Source organism: Plectropomus leopardus, chromosome 18, assembly GCF_008729295.1.
Source record: "Plectropomus leopardus isolate mb chromosome 18, YSFRI_Pleo_2.0, whole genome shotgun sequence".
Taxonomy (NCBI): Eukaryota; Metazoa; Chordata; class Actinopteri; order Perciformes; family Serranidae; genus Plectropomus; species Plectropomus leopardus.
The window spans coordinates 15,293,404-15,311,168 of NC_056480.1; the positions used below are offsets into that span (position 1 = coordinate 15,293,404).

Sequence of the window (17,765 nt, forward strand, 5' to 3'; positions counted from 1 at the left end):
CGTAGTAGGCAGGAATAAATGACACCCCGCTGAGCCAATCACAATCGAGGACAAACCCGAGGGGCGGGACCCAGGGTCGGGTGGACACCTTTTTGAATGTAGGACCATAGAATGACGTCGACAACAATGTCAAAGACCGATAAACATAACCAAGGTGTCAGGTAAGCTCCAGCTGTTGAAGTGACGTAAAGCCACGTCAATACGTAACGTTATGAAATTGTTTCACATTTTTTTTTGCATTGCTCTCACACCCAGAAATTCTGGAAGGACATCTGAAAATTCATTATGAGCCATATCTTTACAGACATTATTTTGGGAAAATGTGGTGTTTTGCTTTCTCAATTACCCATTAAAAGTAGTTTTTTTTATCATTAATTTGGTAATGATTTTAGCAAACTACTCCATACATAAATGTAAATTTAGCCATAAAAACCCTAATGTTGTTGGTTTTCTGTAGGATATTGAACATTATATGAAACTACTCACTGACTTGACTAACAAAAAAGCTATCAAGACACTTAATATTTAAATGTTTAAGAAAATTTATATTTAATGTACTATTCCCCTGGCTTTTTATCAATGTTTTGTTTGTATACGTTAAACTGCATACAGGATTTTTGTTACATTTTGTTGTGTAAAAAATAATGAAAAAAGTGCCATTGTGTTTATCACTATTGCTGTTTGTCTCCAAAACATAAATACATTCAGTTTATAATCACTTAAGACAAAGACAAGCTGCTAATTGTTTGCTGGAACTTTTGCTATTTTTGCTTAAAAAAAAAAAAAAAAATTCTGTTAATCAACTTAATTCCCCTTATATTATTATTGGTTGTGGATTCTAGGACACAGTTTGTTCATGAATTAAAGCTAGTAGATGCGTAGAGACAGTATGTCTTCTGTCTGTTCTCATTGCTGTGAGAGTGCATAATCCACTGACAGATTGTTTGGTTCTTTTCCTCAGTCGTTCTGGTTGCAAAAGATGGCTTTAGCCACAAGTGCTGACTGTTTGCTGAAACGATGAGTAAGCGAGAGAAGTGGTGTGACTGCACCCAGACGGAATGAGCGTGTGGGTGAATGAATGAGCATGTGTTTATGTGTTTCTCTTTAATGTCTTTTCTGATGAAGTTATGCTCTTCACGTCTTCTTCGGATAAAAGCTCTGCTCAGTCGGTCACCCTCTTTTGTCCTTGTAGCTCTCTGAACCACCTTCATGCCTTGCATTTGTTTACCCAACAAAACAAATTTCCTCCTTTGCATGGGTATGAGGCTGTCACTTCCTGCCTGTGCTTATTTCTATGGCAACAGAAGGCAGGGAAAACATAAAATGGGTGGGTGGGTGGGGGGTGGGTCTGAAAGGGAGAGAGTTAGAGCTGGGTGTGTCCAGAAACTGAGAACCAACAAAACTAATGGCTGTTTTCAGAGTTTAAAGGAATGTCGGCCTGCAACGCCTGACTGACTGTGAGAAAATGAATGTTAATTGCTGACATGCTGTACTGTGATGCTGGAAGTGGAAAACTGGAAGATCAGTGCTTGTATCACAGTCAAACCCAAGTGAATTCCCTTGTACCTGACTACGCAGTGCATGGTTGTAAGGGAACACACCCTGGCATACCTGACACGGGACAGACTCTCAGCCACACCTGCCTACACGGGTCCACACACACACACACACACACACACACACACACACACACACACACACATACACACACACTATGGAATGACAGCTGATGCATGACACTTTAAGTCTGTGTATCCCACCATAGCTATATATATCCCCTATCACCTTACTGTCACTTACACAGACATACATACATTTGTTTAAGCCCATTATGTAAGACAGTGTCATCTCGGGTTGGATATGGTTATTGCACAGTAAGCAGCTTGTATTTATGCAGGAAACTGCTGCTTGCTGCACTGGTTGCTGCTAGGTGTCAGTCAGCTCGTGTTGATTTCTGTGGCATAATGTAATGAAGATTATAATACTATGTTACTCTACTTTCGTAGTTTTTGTGGAATGTCTGTACCTAACTAGATTTTTTTCAATGTAATTTAACTACAAAACAAAGATCCCTGTGTGCTCAGCTGAGATCTGCCATGTTACCACTGATGGTTAAAACTAGACAGCATATGAATTTAAAAGAACAAATGTGGATTTGTCGTATGTGTTCTCTGGCTGATATAGAAAATGAGTTTCGTTTTGTTTTCTACTGCCCTTTTTACATGGAGCTGTGCAAGTTTTGTTTAGTGACATAAAAAGATATTGATTTAGTATATATGAATGATGCACAAAGGTTAAGGTGGTCATTTACATATGAATCATTAGATTAGCTCATTATCTGGAGAAAGCAAGAGATGAAAAAACAAGCTCTTTATCAAGATAAACTATAGATGTGCAAAATGTATTTTTCACTTTAAAATTCTTTTTTTGCAAGAATATTAGTCATGTATTATTTTCTAGCTTAACTTATTTTGTGTACCTACTGCAAAAATCACAAGATGACACATGCTTTGCATTGTGATGATGTCTTGTAATCCCTCGTGGGATGGGCCAGAAACGGCATGACACAGAAATAAAAACAAACTAACTAACTTTTATGTTTCTGTCAACTTTTACTATTATGCCACTAAATTTCCTAAATAAAATGTATTCTCCACTATATATCCTCTTAGCATCTTTGTTACTTACTATGAATTAGGGAAGGAAGGGAGAAGGGGATGCACGGACGAATGAAGGGATGGGAGGTAGGAAAAACTGGAATTTGTTCTTTAAATTCTTTAAATTGTAAAAATAAACCTTGTTTTTCTTTAGGTGTATTAAAGGCTCCATTTTTAAGTTGGTGTACATCTTACAAAGAAATAAACTTCATAAATCTCAAAATTCTCACCCTTTGCTTTTTTAGTAATAGCATACACTTATAATTTGACTTTTAAAAAGTACACTTAATATCCTAACAGTACTTTTGATACTTAAATATTGTAAATATTAGACACTTTATGACTTTTACTCAAGTAATATTCTAATAGGTAACTTAAGCTTCTACCAAAGTTATTTTCTGGTAAGTATGACTTTTGGTTATTTAATCCACCACTGACAATGAGGCAAAGAACATGATTTACAGGGAGGTCTTGTAACGTTGATTTAGCAGGTCTGTCATTTATGTAGCTCTGTGCAGTTTTACCCGGGGAAGAGAGAACACACTTAAAATAGAGGACCTCTGTCTTAGAAGTTCAAGGGCCCTTAGGTTGACAGGTTCTATATCTGAATGTGACCTCTGATCCTATTAACAACTCGAGGTGTGGGCCCAATGTTTCTCCCTCTCTGTGTGTATTGTGTAGGTAATAGTTAGTGATCAGTAACACGTTTAACTGGATTAAGCACAATTGTATTTATCAAAATGCACCATGTAAGCACAATATTGATATACTTTGCTCCTTTTTTAGAGTTATATACATATACATATGAAGCTACAGTCAGCAGCAGGGTATTCAAACACAAAGAAAGGAAAAAGCTGATTTATTCATATTTTTATGCAAAATTCAAACTGCAAGCTATTATAATTCCAAGCAGCTACTAGCAAATGATATCCCGGTTGCTTAATCCTTACAAAAAACAAATGTTAATGTTACACGGTTTCACAGGGAATTATGTGCTGTACTATTTCTTGGACATGGTTCATTTTGTATGGATTTAAAAAACGAAATATTATTTTTCTATAATACTGGTGTGTAGGATGTGGGGGGATACACTGGCAAAAAAGAAGATAATATAGTAAGTAAGTTTTCTTTAGTGTATAATCACATGGAAATAAGAATTGTTGTATTTTTGTCACTTTAGAATGAGCTGTTAATATCTACATGCGGAGCAAGTTCTCATTAATGGAGATCACCAAGTTGCAAAACCATGTTTCTATAGTAGCCCAGAAAGGACAAATCAAAGCCAATCAGCAGCTTCTGCTGAAATGTAAAAAAAAGGTGACAAAATATTGACCTGAAAATTACCTTTAAAAGAGATGGAGAGAATATTAGAAATTATCAAATGAGTGGAAAAATATCAAGAAAAGAAATCTTATGATCATTATAATTATACATTTTAAATTAGGTCATACAAATATAACATGGTGTTTTTATTATTTTTTATTTCATTTTAGCAACCTTTTTCAGGCAATTTCCTGTTTTTCTTTTTTTTTAATCTTTGCTAATTTCAGGTAATTTTCTTGTAACTTTTAACCAATTTCTTGCTAATTTGTGCTTTTTTACCATGTTTTTTTTTTTTTTACAAGAAAACTGGCTCAAGTTTCAAAGAGTTGAGATTACATGTAGATTTTGTCTTAAGGTCTCTATCATTTCAGTTTATAATTTAATATAGTGGCATGTTAACAAACATACTTAATTAATTAAATGACCCCTAACTAAGTTCCACACTATCAGCGTGGAGTCCTCAGGCCACTGAGTTGTCTGGGGCCCTGGCACAGCTGCATACTTTGCCTGGTGAATAATCCAGCCTTACTCTGACCTCTCTGTGGGGGAGGTGGCTGGCAAATATAACATTTCTCAGAAGGGATCAGCACTCTATTAAAATGGTACTGTAGCGTTTCCTCCTGGTGCCATAATGTTCCATGTCTGCAGAGGGCGATGTTGCACAGAAGCAATGCAGTGTGGGGACTCAACAGAGACAGCCGACAGCTGCAGATCAGATGTCGCAGCTCTCTGAATTACTGACTGACGACTTTGTTTTAATGACTCATAAAGCGCATATTTTTTGTGCTCTTGTTTGTGACTTGTTTTGAATTGCGTTACTTGAGCGATGCTAATCCAGACTTCGTGTGCACATGAGTGTTTGTGCGCTTGCTTTCATGTTTTGGTGTGCTCATGCAGTCCTGTGCAGCCTATCACTGTTTCCAGGGTGCTTGAGTTCCTGTTATATGCTGCGCTGCTCAGTGATCTTAGGATCTTAAGGCATTACGTTGTCTCACTGTCATTATGTGATTGAGGCTTATTACGTGCACGCAGACAGTTTCTATCAAACTCGGTAGATCAAAGGTTTGCCCTCCCAACACACACACAAACACACACAATCTATCCTTTACACTGCCCTCCTTATTCCTCTATCTCCCCCTCCACCCTTTCAACAGGGCAATAGCATGCTCTCTAATTTTTTCCAGATGTCAAGTACCTCCCTTCCTCCCTCTCCCTGCTCTATTCCCTCCATTTGTAGCTCTCACAGGGTCGACTGAAACCTGAAAAGTTCTGCCCTCCCTTGCTCTCTTTCTCTTTTCTCCCCTGCCGCTCTTTTTCCCCCTGGTTCGTTGGACATGTTGGTCTCAGCGACAAAACATGACCCCAGGAGGTCAGGCAGGAGAGGCTGGAACTCTCCCAAAGCAGAGAGGAATGCCGAAGCGAATGCATTTCCCACACTGTATGACATGCAAATGTTGATGCAATCAGCGGTTGTCAGAGCCGGCTGTTTGGGGACATGCACTGATTTTGCTGAGATTGTTATTATTTTCTGAGCAGCAGAGAGATTTCTCTGTCACCTCCACTCTTTCGCTCCATGCTGCCCTCCTTTCCTCCTTCCTGTGATGGGAACCAACTGTTGGAGTTAAGCAGGGGAGCTGTGGGAATGTGGAAGGGTGTCAAGCATGGGGCCCAGGTGTTCCTTCCACTCTTCTTCTATCATTTATATTCATGTAGGTGCACATAAATGTGGCTGCATCGTCTACATAACATACAGTATCTCAAAGCGACGTATTGCTGGAGCTGCAGACGCATGTTGCACAGATTGGACAGAGCCTCTTTCACTATCTCCCTCTAAGTGCATAAACACACTCACTCATCCACTCACAAACATACAGGCATACACAAACACTGTTAATGCATGTGAGCATGAACAAGATCTATGATTCGTGGGTCTAGCTAAAGCACTTAATGATCCCAGCAGCTGGTGTTCATGTAAACTCTCCCTACACACACACAGACACACAATCCCACCTCCTCAATGCCTCTCTCCTTCTCTTTGCTTCACTCTCCCTTCTGTACTTTTGCATACTGATTCTTAGAGCAACTTCAAATATAGACTTCACACAAATACATGCTCTTAAACAAGCAAAACTTCACACATGCACAAACAAACCCACACGTGCTTTCCACCCCGCCACACACAGGGACAATCTGTTATTTGTTTGAACTATTTGCGATTGATTAGAGCTCTGTTGGAGGGCTAATCTGAGAAGCAAAGCTGTTGTTCATCTTCATTGTGGCCCATCCTTTATCCTGATTACTATGGTAAGCCCCAGATATGTGCTGCAGCTTCATGCAGTGTTAAGTTACCAGGACATGTCCCATACGGATTGTCTCTCTGATGCATGTTGGGCCCACAGGGGAAAAGCGAGCCGCTGAGATCCTTGTAGACGCTCATGTTTCCAATAACACAACTTCCTGCATGTTGGGGACTCTGTGATGCTCATTAGTTCCTTACTGTCAGTGAGTTTTTTTTGTCTGCATGTGTGGTATACATGATAAATGATCACTTCAAATGTTTAATGTGATTTTATAGTCCTGTGTGGGCAAGTATTTGTTAGTAATAAATCTCTACTTGTGTGCATTATCCGTCACTGCATGGTAAGATGCATCATTTGACCTCTTTTTTTTTTTAGCCTTGCTGCAGTTGTCATACTCACTTCCTTTAAAGGAAGAGTTCAACATTTTGGAAAAATCGCTCATTTGCTTTCTTGTCGAGAGTCAGATTAGAAGCTCGATACCACTTTTATGTCTGCAAATTCCCAGCTGGCCCTGGATATGAATATAACATCAGGAAGACGTTGGACTTGTGGGTTTGGCAGATGTTAAATACTGGTTGGAATGAAAAGTGGGATGACCACATTTTAAATGTCAAAGGACGTTAGAATTTAATGTTGTGTAGAAGTTAACATTATGGCTTTTTGCAGAAGTTAGGTTTTGGTGTCCTTACCTTGCGACTAAATGTCGTTATTCTATGTCAAGATGACTTTGGCATGAGATGTATGGAAAGATTTTGCTCACTTTACTACACAACTTAAAACCAACAAAATATCCCGTCATCTGTCATCAGTAATCGACACTGAATTGACGTCGGCATTAGACATTATCTTGACATTGCACTTCGGTCAACCAATGTTAAAATCACCAAATCTCTAACAACATTGGTGGCCAGCTGCAGCTACAGCCAGTCAGTGGTAACTGTGGAGCCTGGAGATAATGTCGTACATAGTGATCTTAAGACATTCTGGTAGGCAGATTTTGTTACTTTTCAAAAAAGGCAGACAGGCTGTTTAACAAGACGCAGCCCTACTGATTTTATTCTGTTTAGATTCAAAAGTTCAATGGGCAAAAACACCTTTTCATATACGGTGCAACTGAATGGAATAAACTTCCCGTATGTCTGAAATTGACTGAAGCAGAGAGGAATTTGCTTTGAAGCTTTGAAGAAATGGTTCGCAAATAGTCTCTCAGAATAAAGACCTTGCAAAAACTAATTACAGTGTTGTCCTTTTATCTTTCTTTTTTTTCTGTGTGCAGTTATATGGATGTTGTATCGCACCGGTTGGCCTTGCCAGACCTGGAATCTTAAGGGTCTTAGGTCGTTTTCAAAATCACTCCCTTGTTCACTCATTCACACTTCCTACTTTTTTACATCATTTTGCACCGTGAATAACAGGTGTAATCTAGAGCAACTCTAACTTTCACCTCTATAAAATGTGGCACATTGCACTGAGGGATTGTAAGCAGAAAGCAGTGTTCTTGCCATGGAATAGTGCAATTATAAATAGGGATTGATTTCAGACACAGCCCTGGTATTGTACATGCTGGGACATTTAACCCCTAGAAACCTGAGCAAATTGGCTTAATCTCTTTCAAAAACATGGGAAGAAGTCATTGAGCAACTTCACAAGAAATTACACAAAATAAGCAAGGAATAAGTAAAAGTTCCAAGAAAATTACCTGAAAATTAGCAAAAAAGAAAAGAAATGGTGAAAACAAAACAAAAATCACCACCACCACCAACAACAACATACAACAAGGAAATTGCTTGAAAAAAAAAGCTAAAAATGTAAATGTAATTACCATTAAATATATAATTGCAATCTTTTCTACTAATTTTCAGTTCATTTTCTTGTCAGCTTTTCCTAATTTCTTGCAATTTGTAGGACATCTCTTACCAAGTTGCTCATTGCCTTTTTAGCCACGTTAAAGAGAAAATCAGACCAGTTTTCTCAAATTTCAATGCCTGTTAAAGGCCTCAGAGCTTAACAGGAAAAACTGATTTTAATCCAGGTTTCAAAGAGTTAAATATAATGAAGCCCGTGTTATGTTATTGATAACACTTGAGCTTTTCAAGTGGAAATTTCTGCTATGAAAAGAGATAATAATAAAAAGCACATAACCCCCTATTAAAATATAGTGGAGGGGACTTTTGTTGTTAATATTATCATTAATATATTAATATTAAATTAATATTATAATTCTGAGATGCTTGAGTAAATGTAATTAATAACTTTCCACCTCACAGGAAGCAAATTATGAAATATAAACCATGCATAATCATTTTTACTGTTGCTTGTACAACTGCACATCATAAAAACTGACTTTATCCCTCCCGCTCTCTGTCTCTCTCCCTCACACACACACACTCCTCTTTCTCTCTCCCTCACACACACACACTCCTCTTTCTCTCTCCCTCATTCACAGAAAAGCTGCTTCAACACCTACAGACAGCAGTGCAGGAGAAATGTAACACTCCTCGGTGACCTACATACACTGCAGCATCAGCTCGTTTACATGCACACACAAACTCACCTGCACTGACCTGGATATTCATTATCACATGCAGACATACTCTCACACACACACAAAATTGGTCACGGTCCCAAGAAACAGGCGCAGTCGGGTGCAGACAGATATACAAGCCCTTCTCTCTCTCTCTCTCTCTCTCCTTGATGGAATTAGGTTTCTCTCCCCCACACACACACACACACTCTGTCTCTCTGCTGAGGGACTAAAATGTCATATGACCGCTAGATTGGACAGTGAGAGGCCCGCTGGGAGGAGAGGGAGGTGATGAAAGGATGGGCTGGTGAAACTGGTCCGCAGCCTTTATTGTGTGCAGGCACATTGGCAGACAGCTCTGTACAGGGTCCTCAATGCTGCCTTTTGTGCCAAAGTCTTTGTGAATCTGGGTCAACTCCAGAACACTTTCCCCCCCTCACAACAATCTCTGTCTACATCACACTAACACTGCTCTCACTTTCCTCCGATTGCTTTATCTTTTCTTCTTTCCATCTCTCATATCCGTCCAACTCATTTACCGAGCTCTCTCTGGAACAAATCTGTCACCCTCCTCGAAATGTTACATTAAAGTTAAGCTGGAGTTATTTCTGATGCGGCAGTGAAAGCCAATCTATGCTGACACAGACCAGGCGACTGCCATAAAACTAACTGGACTGGTCCCACTGTGTCTGAGGCCAACTGTGAGTGTTTTCTCAATGTGTGTGTTCCTCAGAGAGACAGAAAGACGGGCATACAGAGGAGGGGGAGCAGGGATGGCCAGACAGGAAATGACCTCCCAGAGAGAGTGGGCTTCCCCAAGGATTGTATTTCTCTCTGTCTCTCATACACAGACACTCACTCACTCACTCACCCACAGAGCTATAATGTCTGACTATGATGTCTACCAACAGATATGCATGAGAATGAGAGGGCCAATCAGTCAGAGTTTGAGGCTTTGGCTCTGCTGGAAATGCAAGGAGCTACAACAGTCATCCATTGGCTTGGCTGGAAAACACTGCATCACTTGCTTCTCAAGGGGAGTTGCACGTGTGTGTACATGAATATGTGTGTGTGACTTTGTGTGCATGAGTGATTATGACTGTTTATTCTTCCCATGGTGGACAAATCCCTACTCACAGACATTAACGTCATGTGTTGCAATTTAGTGTGTGTGAAAACTATTTAGCAAGCAAGCAGAAAAGGTAGGTAAAAGTATTAAATAAACAGTTGATGTAGTTCACTTTAGGCAATAAATAAACAATTCAAATAAGATGAGTTCAGGTAATGTGGGACATTGGTTAAGTGGGACAAATGAGCATTGTGATGATTGGATATGTGCAAACAGACAATCACCAAAACTAATCTTAAAATGTTGCAACAACACCTCTTGCCGATAATCAATGGTTTAAATTCGGTTGACATGCTTAAATTCATGGATAAACAGTTGAATTTATAACTGTTTCAACTGCATATACTTATTACTTTAAGCTATAGCTAAATGTAAGACATAAACAGTTGAAATAGTTAACGGTTGAAGCATCCGACTGTTGCTGCTACAGCGTACACAAATAAAAAGTTGACCAAAGCAACATAAACATTAATGATTGAATTGTAGGCTTTATTGTTTTTTGTTTCTTTTGTTTGTTTCAATGCCTCCACGCCGGCGATTGCCGAAGCCGGCGGCAATATGTTCTCAGGTTGTCCATCCGTTCAGCACACTCTTGTGAACATGATATCTTATGAATGCCTCGAGGGAATTTCTTCAAATTTGACACAAACAGTCACTTGGACTCAATGATGAGCTGATTGGATTTTGGTGGTCATAGGTCATAGGTCAAGGTCCCTGTGACGTCATCTGTCTCATTCTTGTGAACGCCATATCTTAAGAACACCTTAAGGGAATCCCCTCAAATTTGGCCCAACTGTCCACTTGGACTCAAGCACAAACTGATTCGAATCTGGTGGTCGAAAGTCAAAGGTCAAAGTCACAGTGACATGTTTTTCGGCCATAACTCGAGAACCTTGGGTTCCCACCTTGAAAATGTGCTTACTGTATCGATCTTCTGTGCTGACGGGAGTACGATTTGTGTGAAGCACCCATGTTTTTACAGACATGGATGTAAACAGGGTTGGACTGGGAACAAAATTTGGCCCCAATTTCGCCATACATTCACCGGCATCTAAACAGGATGTACCCGACTCAAAGCCTACATCACAGTAGGTAGAGTTAAATTCACATGTATCTCTTCAACACAGGACCCAGGTACACAATATTAACAGCATATTAACTAAAACATATATTCACCTGCAAGTCAACAGCACAATAAATAGAAAAGTGTGCGTATTACACTTAACCAACACCAGGGAAGGCAGTCTGCAATACATGCAAAGAAAGTGTCAGCATGGGAGGAACTCTTACTTTGTAAAACTTTAGGGAGCAATTTTTATTCATTCATTGTTTATTTAAATTTTCATTGAACCTCATAAAAAAAGTTGCTTGGCACCGGCTGTATATGATGTTAAACAAAGTTTTGTGTTGGAATTTGTTATATTTCATATTCTAAATTTTGACAGAAATATTTTTATTTTTATTATAAATGCAGATCGGTATCGGCTATTGGTCTTAGTAGCTAACTAGTAATAATCAGTCTTGATATGGGCCATGAAAAACCAATATGGGTCGACCCCTGTTGCTTAGTAATACTGGTATCACCTGTTAAGAAGTTGCCATGTCGCTCGTGCTTTTCCTCTTGCCTGTAACCTTACTCCGCTGGTATCAGCCTGGTCCTGCTCATTGTGTCCACTGTCCTTGTCCCTGTTTGACGTTAGCTTTGTCAGCTCCGTTACCACTGTAAAAACATGCATCACCTGCTGATGCATGCTCATCCGTCCACTCTGTCCTCATCTGGTTGTCATTGTTGTCATTACCGCTGCAAACGAAGATTTCCGACATTTACTTAATTTTTAAATGAGTCTGAACTTTTGAAACATCCTGCAGCATCAGCCTCGAGGTGTTTTTTATTCTTTTCTCGAACCTTCTCTGCTCCACCTTTTCGTTTTCGGGCTCCTTTCCCCTTCTCTGTTTTTATTCCAATTACGCCACCCTGTCTGCTTCATGGATGTATTATAATAAGTCGGTGTGCCTTAGATTTTATTGACTTCCTGCTTGACCTCTGACATTACAGGATGGACCGATCCACTTGATGCTGTAGAGGGGGGGTGACAACGGACGGTACCACTGCACAGGCCTTACATAGGCAGACTATTTACATTTAGGGGCCGTGCAACTCCCATAGACCGTCTGTCTAGCTCTCTCTCTATATATATATATAAATATATGTGTGTGTATATATATAGAGAGAGAGAAAGGGAGAGATAGATTATGATAAAAAAAATCAATATTTCTGGTGGCAGCCCCTTCATGTGGCATTTGCCAGAAATACCAGTCCGAGCTATAATTTAACTTGAAAGGTGCACAACCTACAAATTCGTGGCGGTGTATCTAGTTTTACAATTAAATGATGGGAAACATGCCAGGGGGGTGTCAGTGGAGATGTTGCTTGAGCTCATTTAATAGGGCCTTGTAGGTAGACCTACTACATCAGACAGAAACGTTTGGGGAACACTGATGGCTGCATGTAGTGTATGTCAGTAATCACTTTACCTCATGTGCCATAAATGTGCAGATGTCTTGGCAGTAACATTGCATGCTTTTCAGACTGGACTGGGACATAAACCTCTATGTACACTGCAGAGAATCATTCTGCACAAAAATCTCCACATGCTCTACTTACTCGGCATTTATTTCCCCACTTTCAAGTTGGGAGATCTTTACTCAGATTTGGCACCTCTCCTCGTCAGTCTTAACACACACTTCACAACCCCGAATTCCTCCTCTGCAAATGTGAACCATCTGTGCTCCTTGTGGCCCCGACAACACAAGGCGCGTTAATGAGAGAATGGTAAATTACAGTTAGGCTGCATGATGATGGCGTCCCCGCAGTACAGAGTGCAGACCTGGCTGTTGATGTGTTGATTGTGGTTTATGTTGTTTGTGCATGCAATGTCTCTCTTTTAGAAACTCACTGGGCTACAACTGTTTTATGAATTATCATTTTGCATGTCTTATCAAAGTCAGTGTCAGTAAGCGTTTTGTTAAACTTGTTTTATGAGTGAATTCCCTCTGTCTGCACCCTGCTGCGAGGGAATCCAAGACTTCGGGTTTTCTCTCGGGATTCCGTGGGAAGGAAATCTTCCTGTCTGCTTTGTCCATACCAGGGAACGGATCCAGATCTCAGACCCCCGGTGGCTGCGGGGGCGCGCAGAAAACTCGGTCAAAGGGTTTCTCAATCTCTCTCTCCCTCTTACTCCCTCTCTCACTGTGGAGACTCGTGTGTGCTTGATTACCTGCGTGCACGCGCAAAGCTGTGGATCTCGTGCGTCAAGACTTGTGCACATCTGGTTTTGGCAGGGTCGCAGAGTTGCGGGGGAGGGACTATTTCTTTCTTTCTCTCTCTCAGTGTGTGTGTGTGTGTGTGTGTGTGTGTGTGTGTACGTGCGCCTGAACTCTGTAATTCGCAGCAGATGACCACTTGAGGGGATGGAGGCTTTATTGGGGTGGTGAGCGCTCCCTCAGACAGCACCAGAGCGCGCGGCACAAATTAATGTGCTCCACAGTAGATGCTGCTAAGTGATGGAGCCGCCTGCTTGATGTGTGCAGCACTTTTCTCTCCACTTTTTAGAGCAACAAGTGGATTATGGACGAGTCGATCTCCGGCGTGAGAGAGGAAAGGGGCGCCTGCACCTGAACAACACAAAGCGAATGACGCATCTGTGCCAGACGCGCAGTGGGGATGGATACCGGCAATTTCCTCGCGGGATTTTGCTTTTTCCTGCTGTCGCTCAATGGGATCATCTCCTCCTCACCGGCGACAAGCTTTTGTCCCGACCGCTGTGACTGTCAGCACCCGCAGCACCTCATGTGCACCAACCGCGGGTTGCGCGCTGTGCCCAAACCTACCGCGCGGGTGTCCGAGGAGATACTGATCTTCAGCCTTGGGGGTAACTTCATCAGTAATATTTCTGCCTTCGACTTCACACGTTTCAGTAACCTCATACGGTTGAATTTACAGTACAATCAAATACAAACTATTCACCCAAAAGCATTTGAGAAACTCTCCAAGTTGGAAGAGCTGTACTTGGGACATAATCTTTTATCAAATATACCCGCTGGGACTTTACAATCCCTGAAGAAATTAACTATTCTCTGTGGAAATGATAATGAAATTAAGAAAATCACGCCGGAGCTTTTTGCCAATTTGGAAACTCTTGTTAAATTGCGTCTGGATGGCAACTCAATAGAAGCACTGCAGGACTCTGTTTTTAAAAGTTTGCCCAACTTACATTATCTCCACCTGGAATCCAACAAACTGCGGCACATTCACAGAAACGCTTTCTCTAAACTCACCAACCTGCGCTTTCTAAACTTGGCCCACAACAAGCAGTCAGCCGTGCGCAATGCCCTCACTTTCTCCCAACTCAAAGCCCTGACAACTCTGCTGCTGTCTGAAAATGAAATCGAGTACGTTGGTAACCACGTCTTCCAAAATCTGAAAAAGCTGTCCAAACTGTCCCTGAGCAACAACAAGATCTCTCGCCTGGAAAGCGGGGCTCTGAGGGGGCTGTCAAGCCTTAGAGAGCTTCTGATTGACGGCAACGAGCTGGAGGAAATCCCCGCCGGTCTCCTGGACTCTCTGGAGCGCGCAGAGGAGCTGGACTTCAGTCGCAACCGGATATCCAGCGTGGACTCTTTGGCTTTTAAGCAACTTAAACATCTGCGGGTGCTGAAACTGGAGAACAACATGCTCACCAGCCTGTCCGGGGACATTTTTGCCCTCAACAACGTGCTTTACGACCTGGATCTCCATGGCAACAACTGGACGTGCGACTGTCGCCTGGAGGAGCTGAAGAGATGGATGACTAATGTGCATTCTCAGGGCAAATTGTTGACTGTATTTGTAAAGTGTCATCACCCAGCGACTCTTAGGGGGAAATATTTGGACTATGTGAACAGCTCCCAGCTGCAGCCCCTGGGGAACTGGACCCAGTTGTGCAGGAGCCAAGCTGGGCCTGAGGAGAGCCGGGGAGGGGAGGTGTTGGTGAAGGTGGAGGGGAAAGAAATAGGAATGGTGGATACAATAAATCAGGAGGAGGGAGGTGAAGAGGGCCAGGTGGAGGAGACAGAAGTTGTGAATTTTAGGCCGGGCATCATTATGAGAAAAGAGGGTGAAAAAAGGAAGAGAGAGGGACAAGAGGAAGTGGGAATCCAAGGAGACGAAGGGGGTCCAGTGGTGGCAGCGCCATCTTCTTTGGAAAGAAAGAAGCCAAAGAAAGAGTCACTCAGCCTGAGGTCACAACCTGCTGCAGACACTGCTGGGAAACGTGCCAAAGGTAGACGAAGGTCAAATGTCATGGCTAGAACCGATCCACCTGCTACTTCCACACCAACTCATGCTGCAAACCAGGACCGAACCACCACCAATCCGAACAAAGGGTTCACCACCGCTTCTCCGCTCCAGTCAGGAGAAAAGTTTGACCTTCTGAGGTCAGATCAGGAGGAGGTTTTACCTGTAATCACAGATCCTTGTGTGTTCAACCGCCATTTCATTACTAATGTTTCAGTGGATCAAGTGACATCAGATACCGTCACCATCCACTGGACCACCAGGGATCATCACCGCTACACACCAGGAACAGTGGTGGGCCGAGATGAGGTCCACTTTCGAATTCTGTTTGACCGCTTTGGCACTCCAGATCGCTTTCCCCGCTATGTTTACGCTCGTGGTACAGCTCGCTCCGTCACCCTTCGAGAACTCAGTTCAGATGTGACCTACATGGTGTGCGTGGAGGGAGTAGTCGGAGGATCTGTGTGTCAAGTTGCGCCCCGGGACCACTGTGCTGGGCTGGTCACTCTTCCTGAGGGGCTCAGCCGTGGAGCCATGCTGACCTCTGATCTCCAGCTGGTGACAGTGGCCACGCTGGCCGGGAACGCCGTGTTGCTGCTCGTCATTGGTGGGGTCTGGCTAGGGCGGAGCCTGAAGAGGAGGCTGCAGAGGAGGAAGACAGCAGTGCACGTGCGGCACATGTACTCCACCAGGCGACCGTTTCGGCCCGCTGTGGCGACCGCCTCAGTGTCCGCTGACTTCACCAGCTACCAAAGCAGCCGTCCAGCTCGGCTCGCACCACTGGAGGAAGGGGACCTCATTGAGTTCCCTTGTGACCGCTTTCTGGATGGCAACAGTGTTCACAGAGACAGTGACATGCAGAGATTCTCCGACTAGAGCCATGAAAACTCTAAATATGTTGATTGGTTTGTGCTGCAAAATACAAAGTCCTCTCTCGACACACCTCTGTATCATAATAAAAACATGGGTGTGTTTGTGAACAAACCAAGTCAACAATCTCACAGTTTTATGTTTTTGTTTCTTGTTTGTCCACAAGAAAACTTTTAAACTGACAATAGAACAGCTGAGCTCATCAGTGCCTTTTCCGACACCAGAGGAAGTCCAATCCCTCTGACTTCCTCTTCCTGCTTTGTGCCTCTCCTCTTTAGTTTCCTTGCACCTGTGAGTGCTACTTAATGTGTGATTTGTTGTGTGAAAGCATAATGATTGCTCACTGATTTCAACTATGGTGCTAATGTTGAGTTTATAGACATCATATTGTCTCATATTTGTACAGTAATGATGGCTGCTGGTTGGCAGAAAAAAACACTTGTTTTGCATCATGTTATCTATCATGTTTTATACTTTTATATAAAAATTCTGCATTACGCAAAGAAGTAAAATCCCCAACAATGTGATTGCTTTGTCATTTGAGTCTTTGGATGGATGATTTAACCCTGTAGTGGATGTTACTGTATCTGTGGCTTACAGATATCTTTTGGATAAACCATGATTATGTAAAGCACCGGGGGATTATATTTCTAGAGATAGGGGGAATATATACATTTATAAAAATAATCTACTCCTACAAAAAGATCACTTGCATTAACCTTTTGAACTCCAGGTCGTGCTTCACTCACACTATTTTTACTCTTTTGATGTAGTCATTATACACCTCAGCTGAGCAGGCCAGCTATTATTTTGAGGACAGGTCAGGCTACTCAGAAATACCATCATTTGGCACCTGAGTGGTACTATACATGTCTTAGGATAGGGAGACATCCCCCTTGAATATCTAGATCATGTGCATTTGTCCCCCCAATAAACATGAAAACAATTAAGGATAATATATTTACCATAATTCCAAATATGGAGCAATTAATGAGAGGTTTTCCCAATATTTAGTGCTCAGGCGGAGACATTAACAATGTGTGAGGGTGGAGAAGATAATAGCAATAATATGTTAGAGAATAAGAGTGTGTGTGTGCTTTTGCATGCATGTCAAGCTGAGGTCTGGCAATACTTAAGCAGTCCCTTTGTTTGAGTAGACAGGGTGGAGTGCCTCCCTCACTTAGTCCAAATCAGGCACACATGCACATAGACACATGTACACACACAGATGCACAATTGTATAGATGCAAAGTATATTCACATTCTTAGACACTCAAAAACAGAAAGCTTTTGACATAAAAACATGTTAATATTGTGCACTAAAAAGTTTAAAGTTGGTGCCATAATAAAGTCCTTGGGTTCAAAAACTGTTTTTAATGTTAAATATTTGGAAATACTTACCTGTTTTTATTGGCGAAACATAAAACAGGCTATGATCTACTTTGCTGACAACTTCAGTTATTATTCATCTACCATTAACAAAACCAGTCACTAGATGGCAGACTAGACCATACTGTATGCACAGAAGCATACTGATAACTATAATCTCATTGGTCACAGCTTTAAGATTTGATATCATAGACAACATTTCAGAAGGGACATTGAAAAGAAACACAAGAAAATAACA

The 17,765-nt window shown here is 41.7% G+C and overlaps 1 protein-coding gene across 1 annotated transcript; it reads left to right on the plus strand.

Moving 5' to 3' along the window:
• Window positions 1–13,467: 13,467 nt before the first annotated feature.
• On the plus strand, window positions 13,468–16,968 carry tril (TLR4 interactor with leucine-rich repeats). Its single transcript, XM_042506765.1, has one exon. It carries the CDS (start codon window positions 13,658–13,660, stop codon window positions 16,142–16,144), a length of 2,487 nt encoding a protein of 828 aa, XP_042362699.1. The 5' UTR covers window positions 13,468–13,657; the 3' UTR covers window positions 16,145–16,968.
• The last annotated feature ends 797 nt before the right edge of the window (window positions 16,969–17,765 follow it).

Bases quoted from the DNA above. Each gene is read 5' to 3' on its own strand.
- tril (XM_042506765.1), top strand. From the start codon at position 13,658: ATGGATACCGGCAATTTCCTCGCGGGATTTTGCTTTTTCCTGCTGTCG.